At 42.8% G+C, this 19,881-nt stretch overlaps 1 protein-coding gene across 4 annotated transcripts in view; it reads right to left on the reverse strand.

The window, feature by feature from the left end:
- APLP2 (amyloid beta precursor like protein 2) overlaps positions 1 to 19,881 on the reverse strand; it is an 82,014-nt gene that overhangs the window by 35,381 nt on the left and 26,752 nt on the right. For all 4 annotated transcript variants that reach the window (XM_080817453.1, XM_080817452.1, XM_080817455.1 and 1 more), the window contains exons 2-3: positions 2,292 to 2,465; positions 1,271 to 1,394 (exon numbers count right to left, since the gene is read on the reverse strand). In XM_080817453.1, coding sequence (XP_080673579.1) covers positions 1,271 to 1,394; positions 2,292 to 2,465 — 298 coding nt within the window. The remainder of the gene's footprint in view (positions 1 to 1,270; positions 1,395 to 2,291; positions 2,466 to 19,881) is intronic.

Consider the following 19,881-nt stretch of genomic DNA (forward strand, 5'->3'; position numbering starts at 1 on the left):
AACGACTGCAAGTACTCATATTTCTTGTCTACAAATACTCAAAAATACACTCCTGTTTCAATTAGTTCATGAATTTTATAGAGAGTGAATGAAACCTCATTCCCAGAGAGTTCTGAGAGCCAAATGGAATGGGAGAACATCCTTAAAACCACACCACACAAAAGGGTTCTAGGTCTCACACTGCGGACTGCATAATCCTCCATTTTAAAGTAAACAGTGGTAAGCATGGGCACTGTCCCTCTTTCCCCCTCTACTGAATACTGTAAAACAGTAACTGCTACAAATTTTAAACACGGTTACTTAGGCGCGGACTCTTCCTGTTATTCTGATACATGTGAGAATGAGAAAAGCAACTTATTCCATTTTAGGAAAGGCTTTAATGAAGGGAGGAAGTAGAGCAAGTTAAATTAATGGCTAAAATTAAATACATCCACGAACTATCCAGAATGCCCGTTCATGCTCTATCTAAGTTAATCCTATCATGCATCATCAAAAATCAATTATTTTGACCTTTTATGCTTCTCTGACCACGTCTGCTCCTGAATCACCCAGACTACACACACGTGAGTACACATGGATGCCTCAGTGACGCGTGGTTAGGACTATAAAGGCAGTGACTAGGTTAAGCGTTGGAAACAACTATTTCTGGGGAATAAAAATTTCTTCCTCAGTTTTAATCAAGTTAGCTCTATTAACACCAACTACAGGGTCAGACACCCCCAAAGCAGTCGTGGGCCCTTCATAACGGCAGTCAGCACAGGGCCTAGCCCAGGCCTCCCTGATCGTGTGCACAGGGAGCTGAGTCACTTCTGAAAACTCCCACAAGTCTGGCCTCGCCAGCAATACAGGCTCTCAGTACCTTGCCAAATGTGTGTAGGACGAAGTAAGAGGAAGAGAAGCCTCCACTCCTTGGGCTACTCAGTACAACTTACTACTACCACTGGAAAACAGGAATTTCAAACATCAGCCTGAGGCAAAACTGGGCTGCTCTCAGGACAGCACCCTGACTCACGCCGTGCAAAAAGCCCAGCCTTAAAACACAGAGGATGCCCACAGTGGGAGAGGTCATGACCATCAAAGATAAATCAACCATCGACCCTAGAAAGCAGTAAATATTCAAAAAAGGAGGCCCACAATACACTCCTGCAGCCCTCGGCATCTTAACTAACGTAGAAATTTCACTGTGGGGCCAGAGAACGTTACATGTAAAAATGAGCAACATCCCCTTCCTGGAGGTTCCTGTAACCAAAAGCATCTAAGGGACACTCACCAAGACACTTGAAAGGGATCACGAAGTGCGTCTTGCACTGTTTTTTGTCCCTCCGGCACCAATTGTCAACACTGACAGGCTCATTTGCTTCCATCACGTTTGTGATCTGTAGCTCTGGATACATCTGCAAAGAAAAGAAAACACACACAAAATAAATGTACTTGATCCGAAACAAATGGACATTCGTTTGCAAATAAGGATGCCCGATGTCATGTCATCATTAAGCTCTATAAACTCAACTTCCACTCTCCTACTCCTGGTTCTAACTGAACTCATCCAATAAAAGAATACTGTAAGTATTAGTTTCCTTTTGACAGGTTGATTTTTGACCACTTCTAACTTGTTCTCTAAAAAAAATAAAAAGGAATCTTTATTTAAGGTTTAAATAAGGATTAAATCTTTATTTATTTTTGTAAAAGCAGCCAGCTCTCAACCCAAAATAAATCTATTAGGTATCAAGTCCACTTGTAGGATGCATGTAAATAGCTGAGAAGAAAAACCTATTAAAAGGCAAGTCCACGGAAATGTCTGCTGATGAAAGTAGAGAATAATACTTTAACTCTGGCCCCCCAGGCTAATCTTGGTAAGAAGCTAAAACATCCCACATCCCTTCCTAGGTCAAGTTTTGACCCAAAAGGTAAGTTGAGTCAGACCTGAGATTATCATTTCCAATACTGTGGCTTTCTATCAGCAAATGGAAAGCCAAGAGAACCAGGCTTTACTAGCATACACATGGCATGTTGATACGTCTGGCCTCACATCCTCCCAGAGTAAGTGGGAAGCTGAGAGAACCAGGCTTTACTTGTATGGATCCCGCCCAGCCTCTGTACTATTCCCTCCCGAAAGAACCAAGAGCTCGCTGTGCACACAAGCAAAGCCTCTGACAAGTCTGTCACATCATATATATTTAGAAATAAAAGGCCCAGGGCTCTGTAATTAGCAAGTTGGTCTTCTAAGGTAAAGAGTTTCAAGCTTGACCCAGAAGAAAAAAGCTGGTTTCCCATTCTAGAAACACTCTTACCTCCTGACAGTACTGAAGAACTTCTTCTTTTGTTCCAAAGCAGCTCTTAGTGCCTGTTGGGTCCGGTTCCCATTTTCCAGTCTGAATGTTCACATGCATATTTAACTTCCCACAAAACATTGCAATTTGAGGCTCGGCGACAGCAAATCCTGTTCCGGCATTGGCTGCAAGAGCCTACCGAAGAGGGGGAAAAATATCCACATTTACTCCAAAAAAGCTGGCACGAAGGCACAGTCATCCAATGGCTTGTGTGACAAGAGAACTATCTTTTAAAATTTCATTATTTATTATTTTTATCTTCATAAACAAATCATTTTCCCAGGATTTAGGCCAGAAAAAACAATTGTTGGACTTAAACAATCAAAGCAAAAGGTCAATGGAAAATCTAACCCCACTCCCCACCTGGATACTTCTAACTTGGGAGCCTATAACCCAACCACAATCTGCACTAATATGAGCTCATCTACTTCCCATTCCTTAATTAGGAAGCCACAAAAGTGCAGAATGGCTAAAGTTCCAGTAATTCCCTCACTCAACAAAATTTTGTTGAACAGCTGCCAGTTTGCAAAGCAACATGCTAAATGCCTAGGTCCCAAGAGTGAGCCAAAAGTTATGGTCCCTGTTCTCATGGGGCTTACAGTCTAGCCCAAGAGTCCATACTCACACATAAGAAAAGTGTGATCACATCCCTAGGTGTCCTACAAAGAATAAGAACCCAATGCTGAAGCCGCAGACAAGAAGGCAACTGAGCTTAGGGTGGGCTACGGAGGTGGTCAGGGAAGCCTCCTGAAGAGCAGTGCTTGCGAGGTTCCCATGTGGAGAGCAAGCAGAGGCAGAGAGCAAGCAGAAGGGCAGAAAGGCAGGCAAGGACAAGCCTACACAGTGTGTGGACCAAGAACTGACTTCCGTCTTTACCACTGAGGTGCTGGAAGGTTTTAAGCACAAAGTTAGTATTTTCAAAATGCAGCTGCGATACTTTTTCCTGGCTGCAGGATGGCAAAGAGACTGAAAGGGAACAAGCATATGCAGGGGATGGCTCAGGAAGCTGGAGTTGAGGACTCGGGAGAGCAGGGCGAGAGGGAGGAGGGACCGAGGGAATATGGTACCTTGGAATAAAGGCAGTACAGCCGAGAAACGGGTATGAGAGGTGAGACAGCACAAGGGGCGAGACTTGGGGACGGACTGGTTTGGGGAGGGCGGTGAGGAAGATGTCAAGCATGGCTTGCATCCCTCAGTGAGGGACGGTATCATTCATGGAAGCAGAACACTAAAAGGGATTTCATCAACAATTTTGTATTAGATAAAAATAATCAATGATCCCATTATGTTTCTTTGGTTAGTATCCTCTTCTCTGTGAAAAGATCATAGCCACTAACAGATCACAAATTATCGGTGAAAAATAACATTCAGGCATTGTAACAGGTAAGGGTCCTAAAAAGTCTCCTGTTCTAGAGAAAACAGGCATCCCAGCACCTAGAATTATGCCAATACTGATGGCTACATCCACAATGGAGTTTTGCAGTCTCCCCTAATGTAAAAGTTCTTTCAAAATAAAAATTAAACAGTTTTTTAAAATGTTAAAAACTGGGCACCTGGGTGGCTCAGTCATTAGGCAGCTGCCTTCCACTCGGGTCATGATCCCAAGGTCCTGGGATCAAGGCCCACACTGGGCTCCCTGCTCAGCGGGAAGCCTGCTCTCCCTCTCCTGCTCCCCTGCTTGTGTTCCCTCTCTCTCTAGTGTCCCTGTCAAATTAATAAATGAAATCTTTAAAACATAAGAAAATAAAATGTTAAAAACTTGGTGTATAGGGTTAAAGACTGTATGGTCTATTGTGTTGCTCTTTTTAAAAAGAGCAATTAACATAAAATGGCTTTTCAATTAACAGAAAGGGTAGCTTTGACTTTTATAATATATGGAAAATATGCATTTTCTAAGCAACTCTCATTTATTTGTGCTGATGGATGATATGGACATTAATGGTCCTTCCAATCAGGAGACTGATTTTGGAATACATTATGACCTTTCCTCCAGGAAAAATTTGCCATCCTCCCCACATTTAGCTTAGGAGCTTATTAAAATAAGCCCACTTTCGACCAGGACAAGAGAAGAAAGCACAGACACTTGTTGGATAACTGCGAGAAAGCTAATTTGGGTTGAAAATATTACCAAGATCAATCAGGGTTGAAAAAAACACCTCAATTAAATCCAAAGAAGAGAACAATTAGCAACTTTATCAACTGGAATTGATTGTAGCCCTACTGTGACGATTAATCATTTATTAAAGGAGAAGGCAGATCTTAGGATTCCAGATAACTGCATATAAAGCTACAGGCTGATAAGAAAGAGAGAAGAGGGGCACCTGGCTGGCTCAGTCAGCAGAATCAAGCGACTCTTGATCTCAGGGTTGTGAGTTCAGACCCCACGCTGGGTGTAGAGATTACGTAAAAATAAAATCTTTAGAAAAAAGAAAAAGAACATTCAAGGATACCTGTGGAAAGGAACACACATTTATTTATAGGCAATATTCTAATGGTATATTAATTCAAACCAATCATTAAGAGGGGTAAGGATACACAAGACAGATATGTTTAATTCTCACACTGAGTTCAATACCTGTACCAAAATGCCTCTTCTATTGGCCATTCTGCTTTTGAGAGCCATATCTAAGGATTATGGCTAGAATGCTAGATTACAATATGGAGGAAAATGGGTATACATAAATGTGTTAATACCGAGACAAAGGCAAGGAAACCCCAGGAACACTTTTATCAACCGAACCCAGTGTTTCCCTAAGTTCTTTCCTTCCTACTTCAAAAGCCCAGACAGAAATAAAGAAAATCGAGAAAGAGATGATAAAATACAAGCAAGAAAGCCAAAACAATAGGTCGAAAGGAAAGTGTTTCCTAAATCTGCTATAATTAAACCATCACAGTTAAATCTAAAAGATGTGGAACAATAATTCCTAAAGCCTCTCTATGGCTTTGTATATTTTATTTATTTTTAAAAAGACTTCTTCAAAGGGGCAGAGGGAGAGAGTCTTAAGCAGGCTCCATACTTGGAGCAGAGGCTAACACAGGGCTCGATCTCACGACCCTGGATCATGATCTGCGCTGAAATCAAAAGTCTGACACTCAAATGACTGAGCCACCCAGGCATCCCTTTAAGATTTTATGTAATCTCTACCCCTAGCGTGAGGCTCGAACCTACAACCCTGAGATCAAGAGTCACACACTCCACTGACTGAGCCAGTCAGGAGCCCCTGGCCTTGTATATTTTAACACTAAAAGCAGCTATTACACAAATGGGATTTCAGGTGTGGCAGAACTACTGGGGGGAGGGAGGACTAACCTTTTAAATTCTAAACATGAAATCACGTAAGGAACAGCGTTGATTAGTTATGTGAGCTCACCCAAGCCACAGACGTGGCGTGGTCCAAAGTGTGCCGGCAGCCACTTACCAGCGCCAAAGATTATGTTCCACATGTTACTCATTATGGCTGTTGGCTAAAAGACCGCAAGAGTTCCAACTGTATAAATGTTCAGTTTATGGGTCAACCACGAAGGTCAATACATCAGTGATGAGTGCATTTGATCTTTGTGCTGAGACGGTCAGCATCGCCTTCCCTAAAGAGTCTCGAAACTGCCAGAGGTTAAAGCAACAGAAGAGGCAGCGAAGCGGCAGCAGCCCCTCACGTCGGTTACCACCAAGAAAGGAGAGTAACTGGCATCACTCCAGACAGCTAATACGCGGCCATGATTCACTTTTGAGTTCAGAAAGATTAATCCTTGTGGTCATAAGAGACTCTCAGGAAGGTATCATCTGAAATATAAAAAGCCTCTGTGGACCATGTCTAGGAACCAACTGATCAAACAGATGCCAACTTTACCTAGACTACGGCAGGATCGGTTTTGTTCCCTGATGTCTGCACTTCTTTCCTCTGAAAAGGCTCTTATTCAATGTGCCTCCATTTTCTGAAGCACACACGGGGCCTGGATCCACTACATCAATGTATAAATCAATCTGTTTCCTGATCTAACATGTTACAAATGGGACTGCACTGCCAAGTCAGCACTTCTGATATCCTGTGAACCTGGAATCCTCTACGAAAGAAAATTAATGCCCCGTTTGGCACTTAAGCCAGTCCTTGTGATCTATGCACACTGCAGCACTTTTAAGGCTTTGAAAACAAATTGCATCAATTGCTTCCCAGCCCAGTGCTTCCATTTAACTTAATAATTCATTCTTAATAAGAAATTCCATTTTATTAATTTGGTTCATGGAAAAGAGTTCAGCTTTACAAGTACAGAAACTCAACTTGGTAAAAAGTGCTTCTAGTAACTTGGTTGAAAACCTGGTGTGGCTTAAAGCCATAAATAAATATAAGTAAATCTAAATCTCAGCCTAACTTAAATGAGGGCCTTTAATCATCATCTCAAGAGACGCAGCTCCTGGGCCCACCTCAGCCCCATGGCCTTTCACGGAGGGGCTCAGGACCCGCGCAGCATTCCCAGTCCAAAGCGAAATGCAAGCCCCGTTATTCCCTTCCTCACTGAAGCGCTCATCTCAGAATCTCATCTGGCTCTGGGGTTTGGGGAAGTGCTTGCTGTGGAGGGAGCATCTTCTGAAGAGGGCGGTTTTATCCCCCTTACTGAGTGAATCATGTTTCCTCGGACAGGAAGTTGCCCCATTACAAGCAGGCAAGCACTCCAGCTCGGCCCTGGGAAAGCCAGTTATCACAGTACCAGTATGAATCGATACTGACTGAAGCTTGCCTTTGTAATATCCAGTTAGCACCTGCGCGGCGGCGACAGCACTCGTAATCAAAGACCTTCCATTTGTAAAGAAAAAATCAGCAAAAGGATAGTCAATTAAAGGGTGCCATGATCCTATACACTCATTCCTGTTTGTTCAAGTTCTGCCTGGCATTTCATGATTCCTAAGTTAAAGTGACTTAAATCTGTGTCCACCAACTTCCACCTAAGATTTACTTAATTGAGCAAAGTTTTTAAAAAGTTATCGTTTCAAGGTATCCCTGAAACATTGTTATGACTACAAAAGGGAAGAAAAATTACTGCCCAGTGAACACAGGGACGCTTCCCTCACCAGCAGTAAGCGAGCTGCATAAGAGAGCCAATAAGAAAGACGGCGGGGCTCTCCCATTTTGGAAGACCAAGGAGAAATGACAAGTGAATTCAACACCGGAGTCAAGACAGGATCCTGGGGCAGGAAAACGACATTAGTGAGAAAACTGGAGTAATTATTTGGATAAGGTCTGAGTCAGTTAGTAATTGTGTAATAGTGTTAATTTCCCAGTTTTAACAATTGCACCATGGTTGTGTCAGATGTGAAGATTAGGGGAAGTCTGGAAAGCGTACATACAGGGGAACTCTGTAGAATTTCTGCAACTTTGAGAAAACTCTAAAGTTAGTTCAAAATAAAGTGGTTTGGGTTTTTAAAAATCTTGTTCATGGGGTGCCTGGGTGGCTCAGTAGGTTAAAGCCTCTGCCTTTGGCTCAGGTCATGATCCCAGGGTCCTGGGATAGAGCTCTCTGCTCCACAGGGAGCCTACTCCCTCCTCTCTCTCTGCCTGCCTCTCTGCCTATTTGTGAGCTCAGTCTGTCAAATAAATAAATAAACTGTTAAAAAAAAAATCTTGGGGCGCCTGGGTGGCTCAGTGGGTTAAGCCTCTGCCTTTGGCTCAGGTCATGATCCCAGGGTCTTGGGATCAAGCCCCACATTGGGTTCTCTGATCAGCGGGGAGCCTGCTTCCCACTCCCCTTCTGCCTGCCTCTCTGCCTACTTGTGATCTCTCTCTCTGTCAAATAAATAAATAAAATCTTTAACCAAAAAAAAAAAAATCTTGTTCATCACCTGCCTTAATTTTGACTATGGCTACATGGTTCCAATCTGTCACAAAGAGAAGACACACTTCTAGGCCAGGCCACTAGCAAGCTATGATGCGAGTAAGCCAATACCTGAAAAACAAACTATTCTGAACACATGAGCATACATCCTAATAGAGTAAAATCCAGGTGTACACATAATAAAACCTCTCTAGTGGGAGGAGAGAGCCTAACATATATGAAAGTCCACTTTTGTTACTGTCAAAAGGATGACTAGAGTTTGGAGCCTTTAGCATATCTTCATCAGCGGTAAAGAAGTGAAGCTTTCAATGTAAAACAAGCTTCAAACATTTCAATCCACTATTTAATAAAATAGCAGGATTCATGTTAAGCATTTTCCAATTTTAGCAGCAAACTGAGAAAACCTATCCTTAAAAGTGACAGTTTGTATTACATCAACTGAAAATCCATAGCTGTGGTTTTGGGTTTTTTTTTAATATTTGGACTTAATTCTAATCAGAAACTGGTGAATTAGGTTTAGGGCAAAAAACTGAATGCAAAAAGTCATTATTCTTCCACTGACGTATGCCAGCTGTTAGGTATTATTTTCATAGGCAGTAATTTATACAAATAATCTCTGCTTTATTAGAGCTTTAAATATTAAAGTATAAATGAGGTATCATTTCCAAGATTAAAATGGTTTAGACTGTCTCCAAGGCTTTTTATAGGAACACAGTAATTTGTTCATCTGGATTACACTGGTTGGTAAGGATCCAAGTCCCAAGATTTAAGAGAGGTCTGTTATGTGTCCCCGAAATGAGAACAAAGAGTCTTCTATAAAAGAAGTTATTGAAAAATACATAAACACAGAAAATATTTTACGTTAAAAAAAAAAAAAAAGAATAGCATTTATGGATCTAAAATTCTCAAGTTTACAGGTTCTGCACTGGCTCCTGTGTTTCTTTCCAACTGCCCATAATAGGAACTCTAAGAAACTGATTTCAGAAGGTATGAAGACATGTATGGACCAACCATCCGTCCTCGGCCCATTCCACCCATGACATCAGAGGGAAGTGCCTGAGGTGTGCCCAAGGGCAAGGTGGCAGACAATGCATTTCAGCCCCATCACTGACTGAGCTGTGCCACCTTTGGCAGGTCCCCTAACCTCTCTGGCCCTCAATTTCTTCATCTCTAAGAAGCTGACAACAGTAACTGCTCACCATAGTCTTGTTTTGATGTGTAAATGAGTTAAGATATGCAAAGTGCGGGAAAGAGTGCTTGTTCTATAGAAAAGAGTTCTTCAAATGTTGGTGGTCGTTGTTATCAGGCTTTAAATTTCTTTATTTGTAAAACGGGACTCCTAACACACCTACACCTCTCAGGCTAGTTTGGGGATTAAATGAATACACTGCCCAGAAGCAAGGAAGCCTGATACCTGCCACAGAGCAAGCACTCAGAGGTTAACCTCATTGTCGGTGGCTCCTCAACAGTCAGTTCTCTCCAGCTACGACTGCAGCACTGGGGCTGAAATTCCGAGTGTGCGGGGAAGAACCCCTGAACTCCCCTGGCACTAGGCATCCTCCCCAAATCCAGGATAGCATGAAATGGGCTTCAAAGACTGCACAGGCCTTCTTTGCCTATTAAATCTGGACATACTTCAAGTAGGCTGCAGTAATGCACCACATTTTCTTCTGTGGGAATTCAGGTTGACACGAACAATTTAATACCGCCCCACCATTTAGAAGAAAATCACCGGGAGTTGCTGGCTTCCTGGCCCTGGTCCAGCTTCCGGCTGGCACGGAAGCCAGGTCAAGATGAATCTGCAGTTACTACTGAGACACTGCTGTGATCAAAAGAGCACTATGTAAAAGTTATTTCTCCAGATTCGTATTCTTGAGAGCATATTCCCCCTCAATTTACTAGCTACTCAACCCCACGGAATAACCTCTCTCAGTGTTAGTTTTCGCTTCTGTGCAACATAAATACGGCGCTACCCAGATTTTGGGTATTATAATAAACGACACCCACAGTATTTGAACTTTGGTTCACAGTTAACACTACAACAGACAAAACTCTACTTTCCTGACACTCCCGATGCCTAAGGACCATGGCTTGGAAACGAAGACGGCTTCCTCACGAATAGGAATCTGCAGGATTCCAAAGCCAGGCCGTATTCTGGTCCTATGTTGAAGGCATGCTAACTGCAGAGGCCAGAAAGCCAGGAGGCTTGAGTATTAATATAAGATGATCTAAATGGGTGTGAACTTGGGCTTAACCTCTGAACTCATTGGCCAGCATTACTTGGTTCTTTACTGAGGGTGCTAAATAAATAGCGTGTGCAGGGTCAGGGGAATGTGTAAGGGATATGCTTCTTAAACCTTAAAAGAGGGAAATGATTTTAAGTAACAAACATCCAGAAGTATTATTGATTAAATATTAATAATTAACATCCATTCTAAATCATTCCTACTAATTCACGGATAGAAATAATACCAAAAAAGAACCAAACCAACAGAAGAAATAATACAAATGATTGTGGGGTAGGGGAGTGTTCTGTGGGCTATCCAAGCACAGAGCTGGCAATATTCTCAGAAATTATAAACATGCTTCCTCTGGCTAATCAAATGCTTTTATAATATTATTTATTTCAAGTGCATTAAGTCATAACCATTAAAAATTAGGCGCTATTTTAGCATTTTTCAATTATCTCATGTACCTAATATAGTAAGTTGCATCTCCTTTAAAATATTCTATTTCTATTTCACTAAAATAGATACTCAACTTAGTGATTTTACCAAAGCTAAGAAACTATCCACATGTCAGCTTTGGCTAAAACGCTGACTTCCAGAAGTTTCGACCGCAAACATGAATAGCTATTGTCAGAGATCTGAAATTGATTCCACTAGGTCTCTTTTCCTTTACTGTATCGAGGAAAGGCAAGAGCTCAGGTCATGATCTCGGAGTCCTGGGACTGAGGCCCACCATGGGCTGCCGGCTCAGCAGGGAATCTGCTTGTTCCTCTGCCCCTCCCCCTGGCTCATGTTCTCACTGGCTCTCAAATAAATTAAAATCCTTAAAAACAAAAACAAAAACAAATCCATGCAACTGAAAACATTCACGTCTTAATATGTAAGATGACTTTTATTTGCCTTTTAAAGTGGAGGTTCCCTAACACTCATTAGAGGGCTAATAAGATTCAGGACAAGTGTTCAATGGCCTGAAAAATGAGAAAAATAAGGGTCTGGTGTGCACGTGTGTGTGCATGCACCTGAATGTATAAGGATATGGAATTGCTGTCTTCTCTTCAATAAAGAGTGCTCTGAATTCTATGATTATTTTTATCTTTTGTTTTAAATTTTTTTATAAAATGAAAGCAATAGTAAGCTGATAGTATTATTAAGAATTAATGGCCTTATCTAAAAATTTCTTAATTTTTTTTACTTTTTCATGAAAACCAAAGGCTTGGTGCTTTATTTCTGAGGTTCTGTAATGTTGAAAGTCAATAAAGGGCAGAAGTCCTTAGATGAGTAACCTATATCCGTTTATGACTAGAAAATAAGACATTTTGCCAAAATGACTTCTACAGAGCAGAGGGGGAGGACATTACATTTTAAATTACGAATGGCACTGTCTATGTGCTCTTCTGCTAACCACTTTACTACATTTACTAGGTGCAAGCCATATTCAGATACCAACCATGATGAAGCAAATTACTTTAACTTCTAATGTCCATTAAAACAAATGTGAAAATTATAAAAATACAAAAGAGCTCCACCCTCCCCCCAAGTTCAAAGCAAGTCAAAAAGGCATCTTTCCTATGATTTATGTAGCATTTAAATTTAAAAGTAAATACAGACTGGATTATCAGCTCACACCAGATCTGCTTGCAGACAATGATTCTTCCTGTCTGGGACCCATGCCCATGTGCATTATTGTAATTATCAGCAATTTTAAAAAATAAAGTAATAAAGCCAGTATGAGCTGCTGGTCGGTATGTTTACTGCTCAGCTGCCTCGACCATTAATTAACCTTCCTGGTTTCAAGCCACTGGAACTCATAAATAAATGCATCAAGTAAAAAGAATGAATAAAAAGGACGTAGTAAGCGTGGGTGTGAACACACACGAACACGAAGGCACCCCCGCCATGGGAGTACGACCCCACTTTGTGCCACCTGTCAGGTGGGCCTCTGGGGAGCTGCGTCCACTCTTGCCCTGCCTGATCCATCCCCCCCAACATTCTGAATCATCACAAGTCAGAACACATCAATCACTCCTCTGTGCCGGGAGAGATTCAACCACTCCATCACCCAGCCTGGGGCTAGCACCATCCTTCTGGTCCCTGCAGGGCCTTTCCTGCCTCAGGGTTCTCTACCTCAGGGCTCTCCACCTCGAGCACTCCGGTCCCCTGTGCTTCCCCCGAGCAGGCACATTCTCAACCGTCAAGACTCCTCTCAAAAGTGCATCCTCTGCAGGCCCTTCCTGAGGACAGTCCTCACCCTACTGGTTGTTTTCCCTTCCCCTCAAGCAATCTAAACTCCCTTGCCAAGCCACCTGTGGGCAGGTCCCTTCTGCTAGAATGTGAGGTCCTCAAGTGGAGAGGCCTCCTACGGTTTTCTTCCCACCGTATCTGGAAACATCTGGAAACTGGACCGAGGATACAGTAAGTAGTTATCTAGAGCCAAATAAGCAACTGACTTGAAAGCGCACACTTTTGGGGTTTTTTTCCAAGACATTTAAACTAGTATTAATTAGCAGATATGACTCAGCATTTTTTTAAGATTTATTTTAGAGAAAGAGAGCACATGTGAGTGGGGGAGGGGCAGAAGGAGAGGGAAATTGGGGGGGGTTAAGAATCTCAAGCACACTCCTTGATCAACAGAGGAGCCAAATGCAGGGCTCACTCTCATGACCCTGAGGTCATGACCTGAGCCGAAACCAAGAGTTGGATGCTTAATCAACTAAGGTACCCAGGGAGCCCATCTCTCAGCCATTTCTAAACGATTAACAATATACAAGTTCCAATGAAGAAGATCTATAATGATAAATTAAATGAAAAGAAAAAACTTATGCAGTATAACAAGCTTCCTTTTTTTTTTTTTTAAGTCAGCTCTGTGCCCAACGTGGGGGCTTGAACTCATGACCTTGAGATCAGGAGTCACATACTCCTGATCTGAGCCAGCCAGATGCCCCAAAAAGTTTCAATTTGTAAACAACAACAAAAAATTTGCTAAGTACATCCACATACACAGGCTGAAAGGCCACATAACAGATGCTTGTACTAGAAGAGCAGTCCCCCACCTCAACGGGCCCACACCCCTGAGAGGCTGCACTTGCAAGCCTTTCCTCCACTGACCTCCACGTGCTGACTAGCTAGCACACTTTATTCCTGTATCCTTTTCAGTCCAGACATTACCTAGTAACTCCCTAGTAAAAAAAGGGTGTCACTCAGGAGCGCCTGGGTGGCTCAGTCGGTTAAGCATGAGACTCTTGATTTTGGTTTTGGTCAGGATCTCAGGGCCGTGGGATCAAGCCCTGGTCGGGCTCTAGGCTCAGTGCAGAGCCTGGTTGAGAGCCTCCCGCTCCCTGTGCCCCTCCCCTCCCCACTCCTCTCTTTCTCTCAAAAAAAGAAAAGGTGGGGGGGCTTCACTCAGAAACCACCATACCCTATGTTCACGCACTCACATCCCCCTGCCCTGGTGATCAAATCAATACTCCTATTTACACTATTATAGGAAAGAAAAGTCCTTTGATTACAGTTCCTTTCTTGGGCCTCTATTTCCCCCCTTAGAGACAGCAACTGCACCTTTCCTTTCACTTGCTTGGTTTCACAGGTGCTCATCACTCCGGCTCTGAGGCTGTGAGAAAGGTCTGCAAAGCTCCCTCAGGGCAGTCTGATGCAAGAGGTGATCCAGTGGTTTCGATTCCATTTTTCTTAAAGACGGGCCTCCCCTAGGCCTGTCATTTTCCTATTTCAGAGACACCGATTATTCTCTAGACCTGCGCACAGCTGCCCTTCCTGGGGCTTGGATCACAAACTCCCTCCCCTTCCTCCTGTTGCTGACTCCGTCCTTCCCCCTGTCTTGACTTACTGCCTAGCTTAGAGGCTTGCACCTCTGACAGCTGCCCAAGAAAGGGTGCATGGCAGGAAGTTTCAAACATGACGGGTCTCAAAATTTTTATTTTATATACACACTTTAGCACTAATTTGGACGAGAACTAAATTGTAAGCCAGACACAATTTTCCCTCAACATTTAAGGCATGAAGCTACCATCTTCCAGCTTCCAGCACTGCTGCTGATAAATCTAAGGGAAATCTGATTTGGAATCTTTTGTGCGGCTCTGTTTCTTTCTGTATGAAAGTAAGTTCTAAGATTCTTCCCAACCTCTGCTATTCTGACATTTCAACATAATGTGCCTTTGGTGAGTGGGGTTCTCTCCCCAACCTGAGCTCTCTGCGGACCAAGTCAACCGGGACACACTCAGTCCTACATGTTGTCTCTGTTCTCCTCCTGAAATTCCGTGCTTCTCAGAGCCTCTACATCAATCCCCTGCTTTTCTTAATTTTCCTTTCTAGGTTCTTAATGTTCTCTCTGAAAGATTCCTACTATATTTTTAAATTTCTGGTGTCACGTTTCTCATCTTCAAGAATTCTTACTCGTTCCCTGCCTACTTTTACTACAAATTATGTCACAGACAGAATACCCTCCGCTCCTTGAAGTAAGTATCAAGAACTTATTGGAAGTTATTTGTCCCTGCCTTGTCTTCAGGTTGCTTTATCCCCCTTCATCTGTTCCGTTCTTGATCATGTTCATGGCGTTCCTGCACTCCTTGGTGTTCCTAAGCCATCTGATTCAATATTTAAGAAGAGGCACTAAAATGCTGGTTAGAAAGTTTGGGGTTTTTTTAAAGAGATTATTTATAGGAGACAGCGTGAGAGCAAGAGAGCACACAAGTTGGCGGACAGGGGGAGAAGACAGAAGGAGAGGGACAAAGACTTCCCGCTGAGTGGGGAGCCCAACCTGGGAGCTTGATCCCAGGACCCTGGGACCATGACACGAACTACAGGCAGATGCTTTAGCTCTGACTGAACTAACTGACTGAACCACCCAGATGCTCCTGGCTAGAAGTTTTCTGTACGTGGTTAGGACCAGTCAACGAGTTGCCTATCCAGAGGGGAAGGCAGCAAGCTCGCTGCCTGGCACCCACCAGCCTGGCTGTCAGCGGACTGGTGGCCCAGTTAAGGAGACCGCCACTTCTCAGCCCCTCATCTTCTGCTGGGCCTGCTGTCCCCAGGTAAATCAGGAAAAGTCCTCTCCCCATGCGCGGGTGGGAAGGAGAATGACACAGTGAGAGGGGCATTCCTGGGCTGATTCCTCACACTTAGTTTCAACCCCTTCCCCTACCCACTCAGAAGCCCTGACACTTCCTGTTCCTCAGTCAAGTCCTGTTCTGCAAATCAGTTTGCTTTTAGTCGGCCTCTCCCCCTGCACTGAGATTTCACTTCCTTCTGGTCTGCTAATAACTCTGCTACTCAGGGTCCATCTGCTTTCCATCTTCACAATTTCTTTCCAGTGCTTTATCCTTGTTGGCTTATTCATACATTAAATATATCGAAAGCTAAGCCACATTCTCTCTCTCATCAGGACAGTCAGAACAACTAGAATCATCCACTTGCATCGTTTGAGGTGCAACAATTCAAAAGCTGCCAAATATGGATGTACCTGAAAACTAGAGATAGGAAAGTATGAACAACGAAATCATAAGCTTTTTTTGATTAAACATAATGCCCATTAAGTAAATAAAAGTCTGAACTTTTACTCAAAGATTATTTCACTGGGGGTGCCTGGGTGGCACAGTGGGTTAAGCGTTTGCCTTCTGCTCAGGTCATGATCCCAGGGTCCTGGCATCGAGTCCCACATCGGGCTTCCTGCTCAACAGGAAGCCTGCTTCTCCCTCTGCCTGCAGCGCACCCTGCTTGTATGCGCCTTTCTCTCTCTGACAAATAAATAAAATCTTAAAAAAAAAAAAATGACTTCATTGGATCACTTTACAATTATGTTATAGTCAACATACTACTGGTTGAAATGTATCCCCACCAAACTCATATTTGAAGTCCTAACTCCCACTACCCCCACATGTGATGTTATCTGGAAATCAGGTCAGTGCAGATGTAATTAAGATGAGGTCATACTGGAGAATGGTGGGCCCCTAATCCAATATGACTGATGCCCTTATAAAAACGGAAATGTAAAGACACACACACACACAGAGGGAGAAAGCCATGTAAAGACTGGAGCCATGCTGCCAAGACCCACGGAACCTCCAGAAGCGAGGAGAGAGACCCCAACAGACCCTTCCGATAGCACCTTCAGAGGGAGCGCCATCCTACCCTCCCAACAACTTGGTCTCGGACGTCTAACCTCCAGAACAGTCAATACATTGCTCTTCCTTCAGCCACTCGGTTTGTGGGACTTGTTATAGCAGCCCTAGCCAATGAGTACACTGGGCAAACTAGGAAGACTCCAGATCCGCATCTGGAGAGCTCACAGTCTTAGAGACAGGATCCAGGCACAGAGAAACCCAGAACTACAGTCTAACACATGCATTATGAATGAGAGGTGAGGAAGTGGAAACTGAGTGCAGTGTAATCTGAGAAGAGCTACAGCAGACACAGGTACAGGGCAGGGCACAGGAGAGAACAGCTCTGGGGGGAGGGGAAGGGCCAAGTCTTCAGAGCCTCTCCTCCAGAAAACCTGGGCGCCGGCTCTCTTCCAACTCGAGGAGGACTTGCTAGGCATATTTTTGAAGGTGGAAGGGTGTGATGTGGAAGATTAGGTAGAGATAAGGAGGTCAGCTAGGATGCCACTGCATTACCCCAGGAGAAAGGCTGATGAACACACACCAGGGCAGTGGGCAGGAAAGGGGCTGGAGAAATGTTGAGAGGATTTGGATAAGAGAGATGAAAGAAGCATGAAAATGATGCCAACTTTCTAATTCTGGCAACTAGGGAGCAGTGCAACTAGTAACCAAAGGAACTGAAAAGGGCTGGAAGGAGGGGGCTGGAGATGGGTGGACTTCAGAGCTGGATGCACTGTATTCGAAACGCACCAGCGTCACCACAGTGGCCAAAGTGGAGATACTTACCAGACAAAAATACAGGTCAGGACCTCCAAAGGGTAATGTGGGCTGGAATCATGAATTTACAATTTAATAACAGGCTGAAAGAATTTTAAGCCCAGAGAATAGGTAGGATCATCTGGGGCAACTGTATTTAAAAAGGAGAAAGAGGCACCAGGTGGCTCAGTTGGTTAAGCTCAGGTCATGATCTCAGGGTCCTGGGATCAAGCCCCACATCAGGCTTCCTGCTCAACGGGGTGTCTGCTTGTCCATCTCCCTCCTGCTCATGTGTGCGCTCTCTCTCAAATAAATAAAATCTTTAAAAAAAGAAGAGGAAGATACACCAGAAATCAATCAATCTCTCCCTCCTGCACACAGAAGAAAGCCCAAGTGAGGACACAGAGAAAAGGCAGAAACCAACCCTGCTGGCACCCTGATCTTGGACTTCCAGCCTGCAGATATGCGAGAAAATAAATTTCTTCATGTAAACCACCCAGTCTGTGGTATTTTGTGATGGTGGCCCTAGCAAACCTAAAACAATCACATCGCTATCACACTGCATATGAATACAGTGTTCAAAGGAAAGTTTGTGCCTTGGCTACATAAGTACAAAAAAAATTTTTATAGAGACTAAAACATTTTACAATACAAATTAATAATTTACTCACTTTGTAACACAAATATGCAGATGACTTTAATTAAAAGCATAGTGTGATGTGAACCAGATACAAAAACTACAAGAAAAATCTGTAGAATGATGGTTGATATGGATTAAATTTAGGCTTGCTTTTCAGTATTTGCAATGTTCCTTCGTGTTGATATTAATAGTACTGAGCTGAGATAAGAATTAGTGGATTTATTTAAATAATAGTTCTGAATTTACATACTTCTGTTTCAAGGTCAAACTGATTCTAACGGCACCTGGGTTGCTCAATCAGTTAAGCACCCAACTCTTGATTTCAGCTCCAGTCACTGACCTCATGGGATCAAGCCCAGAGTTGAGCTCCACACACAGCATGGAGTCCACTTGTCCCTCTCTCCCTCTGCTCCTCCCCCCAACCTCTGCCACTCACACACTCTTTTTTTCAAACATTTTTTTTAAGATTTTATTTATTTGAGAGAGAAAGAATGAGAGAGAGAGAGCACACACGGAACGTGCACCAGAAGGGGGAGGGGCAGGCAGAGGTAGAAGCAGACTCCGTGCTGAGCGGAGAGCCCCACACGGTACTCGATCCTGGGACTCCCGGACCATGACCTAAGCGGATAACGACTGCTTAACCAACTAAGGCTCAAATAAATATTTTTCAGAAGAAATAAAGAATATGAACCAGTTCTGTCAACAAAGACACAAATATCAAAGGAACAGGATTTTTTTTTAACTCCAGTTATTAGAAAACGTGTATGTCTGGAACAACTTGAGAATGTCTACTTTGCCAACTGTAAATTTCATGAAATCTAAATAAAAATCAAGTATTTCCAATGAAGAGTACCATCCAAGTTGAGATGTGGCTATAAATATAAAATATAGGCAGAACTTCAAAGACTTAGTGTGTAAATTTTTAAAATGCAAAGTAACTCAATTTTATTACATGTTGATTTTATAACATTATACACACTGAAATGATTATATCTGAGATATACTGGGTTAAATAAAATATAATGGTCAAACTAATTTCATCTAGTTTTGCCTTTTTTTTTTAAAGTAGGCTCCACATTCAACATGGGGCTTGAATTCACAGCCCTGAGATCAAGAGTCACATGCTCTATGAACAAGCCAGCCTGGTTCCCCTATCTATTTTCTGATTTTTTAAAAAAATGTCAACTAGAAAAATTTTAACTACATATACATGGCTTGCATTTATTTCTGTGAGACAGTTCTGTGCTCAATGTTCAGTTAACATTGTGCTAGAAGGTATGACCCAAATGACCTTTTTCATTCACCTTTACATTCCATATAAATGCATTTTCCTTTCTTTCATCATGAAGTCTAAGGCTAGCAAGAGTTTCCAATGATCAGAAGAATGGGGTAGGTACTCAGAGAGTTCCTTCAGAAATCTTAAAGTTGCCAAGACTTAAATGGGTTAAGAGCCACAAAGCTTCCCTGAAAAGGCTAGACTAGTTCGAAAGAGACAAGGGTTACAAGCAAAATAATGAACAGGAATTAGATAGGAAGAAGTCATTTCTTGAGACATTTCTCCTTATAAGAGATTCAATATTAAAAACCAAGGGTGTGTGTGTGTGGAGGATTCAGTGTAAGTTATGTAAGTGGGTTAAGTGCCAAGAGCCAAAGTTCTTATTTTAACCAACTGGGCGGGGGTGGGGGAGAGAGTGGAGACTCTCCTTCATCCCCCAAGCTTCTTAGATCCACAATTATGAAAGGAACCGTCACTGAGACATCAACAAACAAATCCCTCTTCTTCCAGGCTTCTGACAACCACAGAACAAAATCCAAGGGCCATCCAAAGACTATAAAAATAACCAGAACAGAGCATATATGATATGATGTTCACATCCCACAGGAATCACTGATTCAGTTATTTTTGTTTTAAGTCAGTAAACATTTCAAGGGAGTAGGCTCTAAAGACAATAAAATGAACAAGTCACAAGTCCTCATATGCATGGAGGCTT

This window comes from Martes martes, assembly GCF_963455335.1.
Source record: "Martes martes genome assembly, chromosome: 10".
NCBI lineage: Eukaryota > Metazoa > Chordata > Mammalia > Carnivora > Mustelidae > Martes > Martes martes.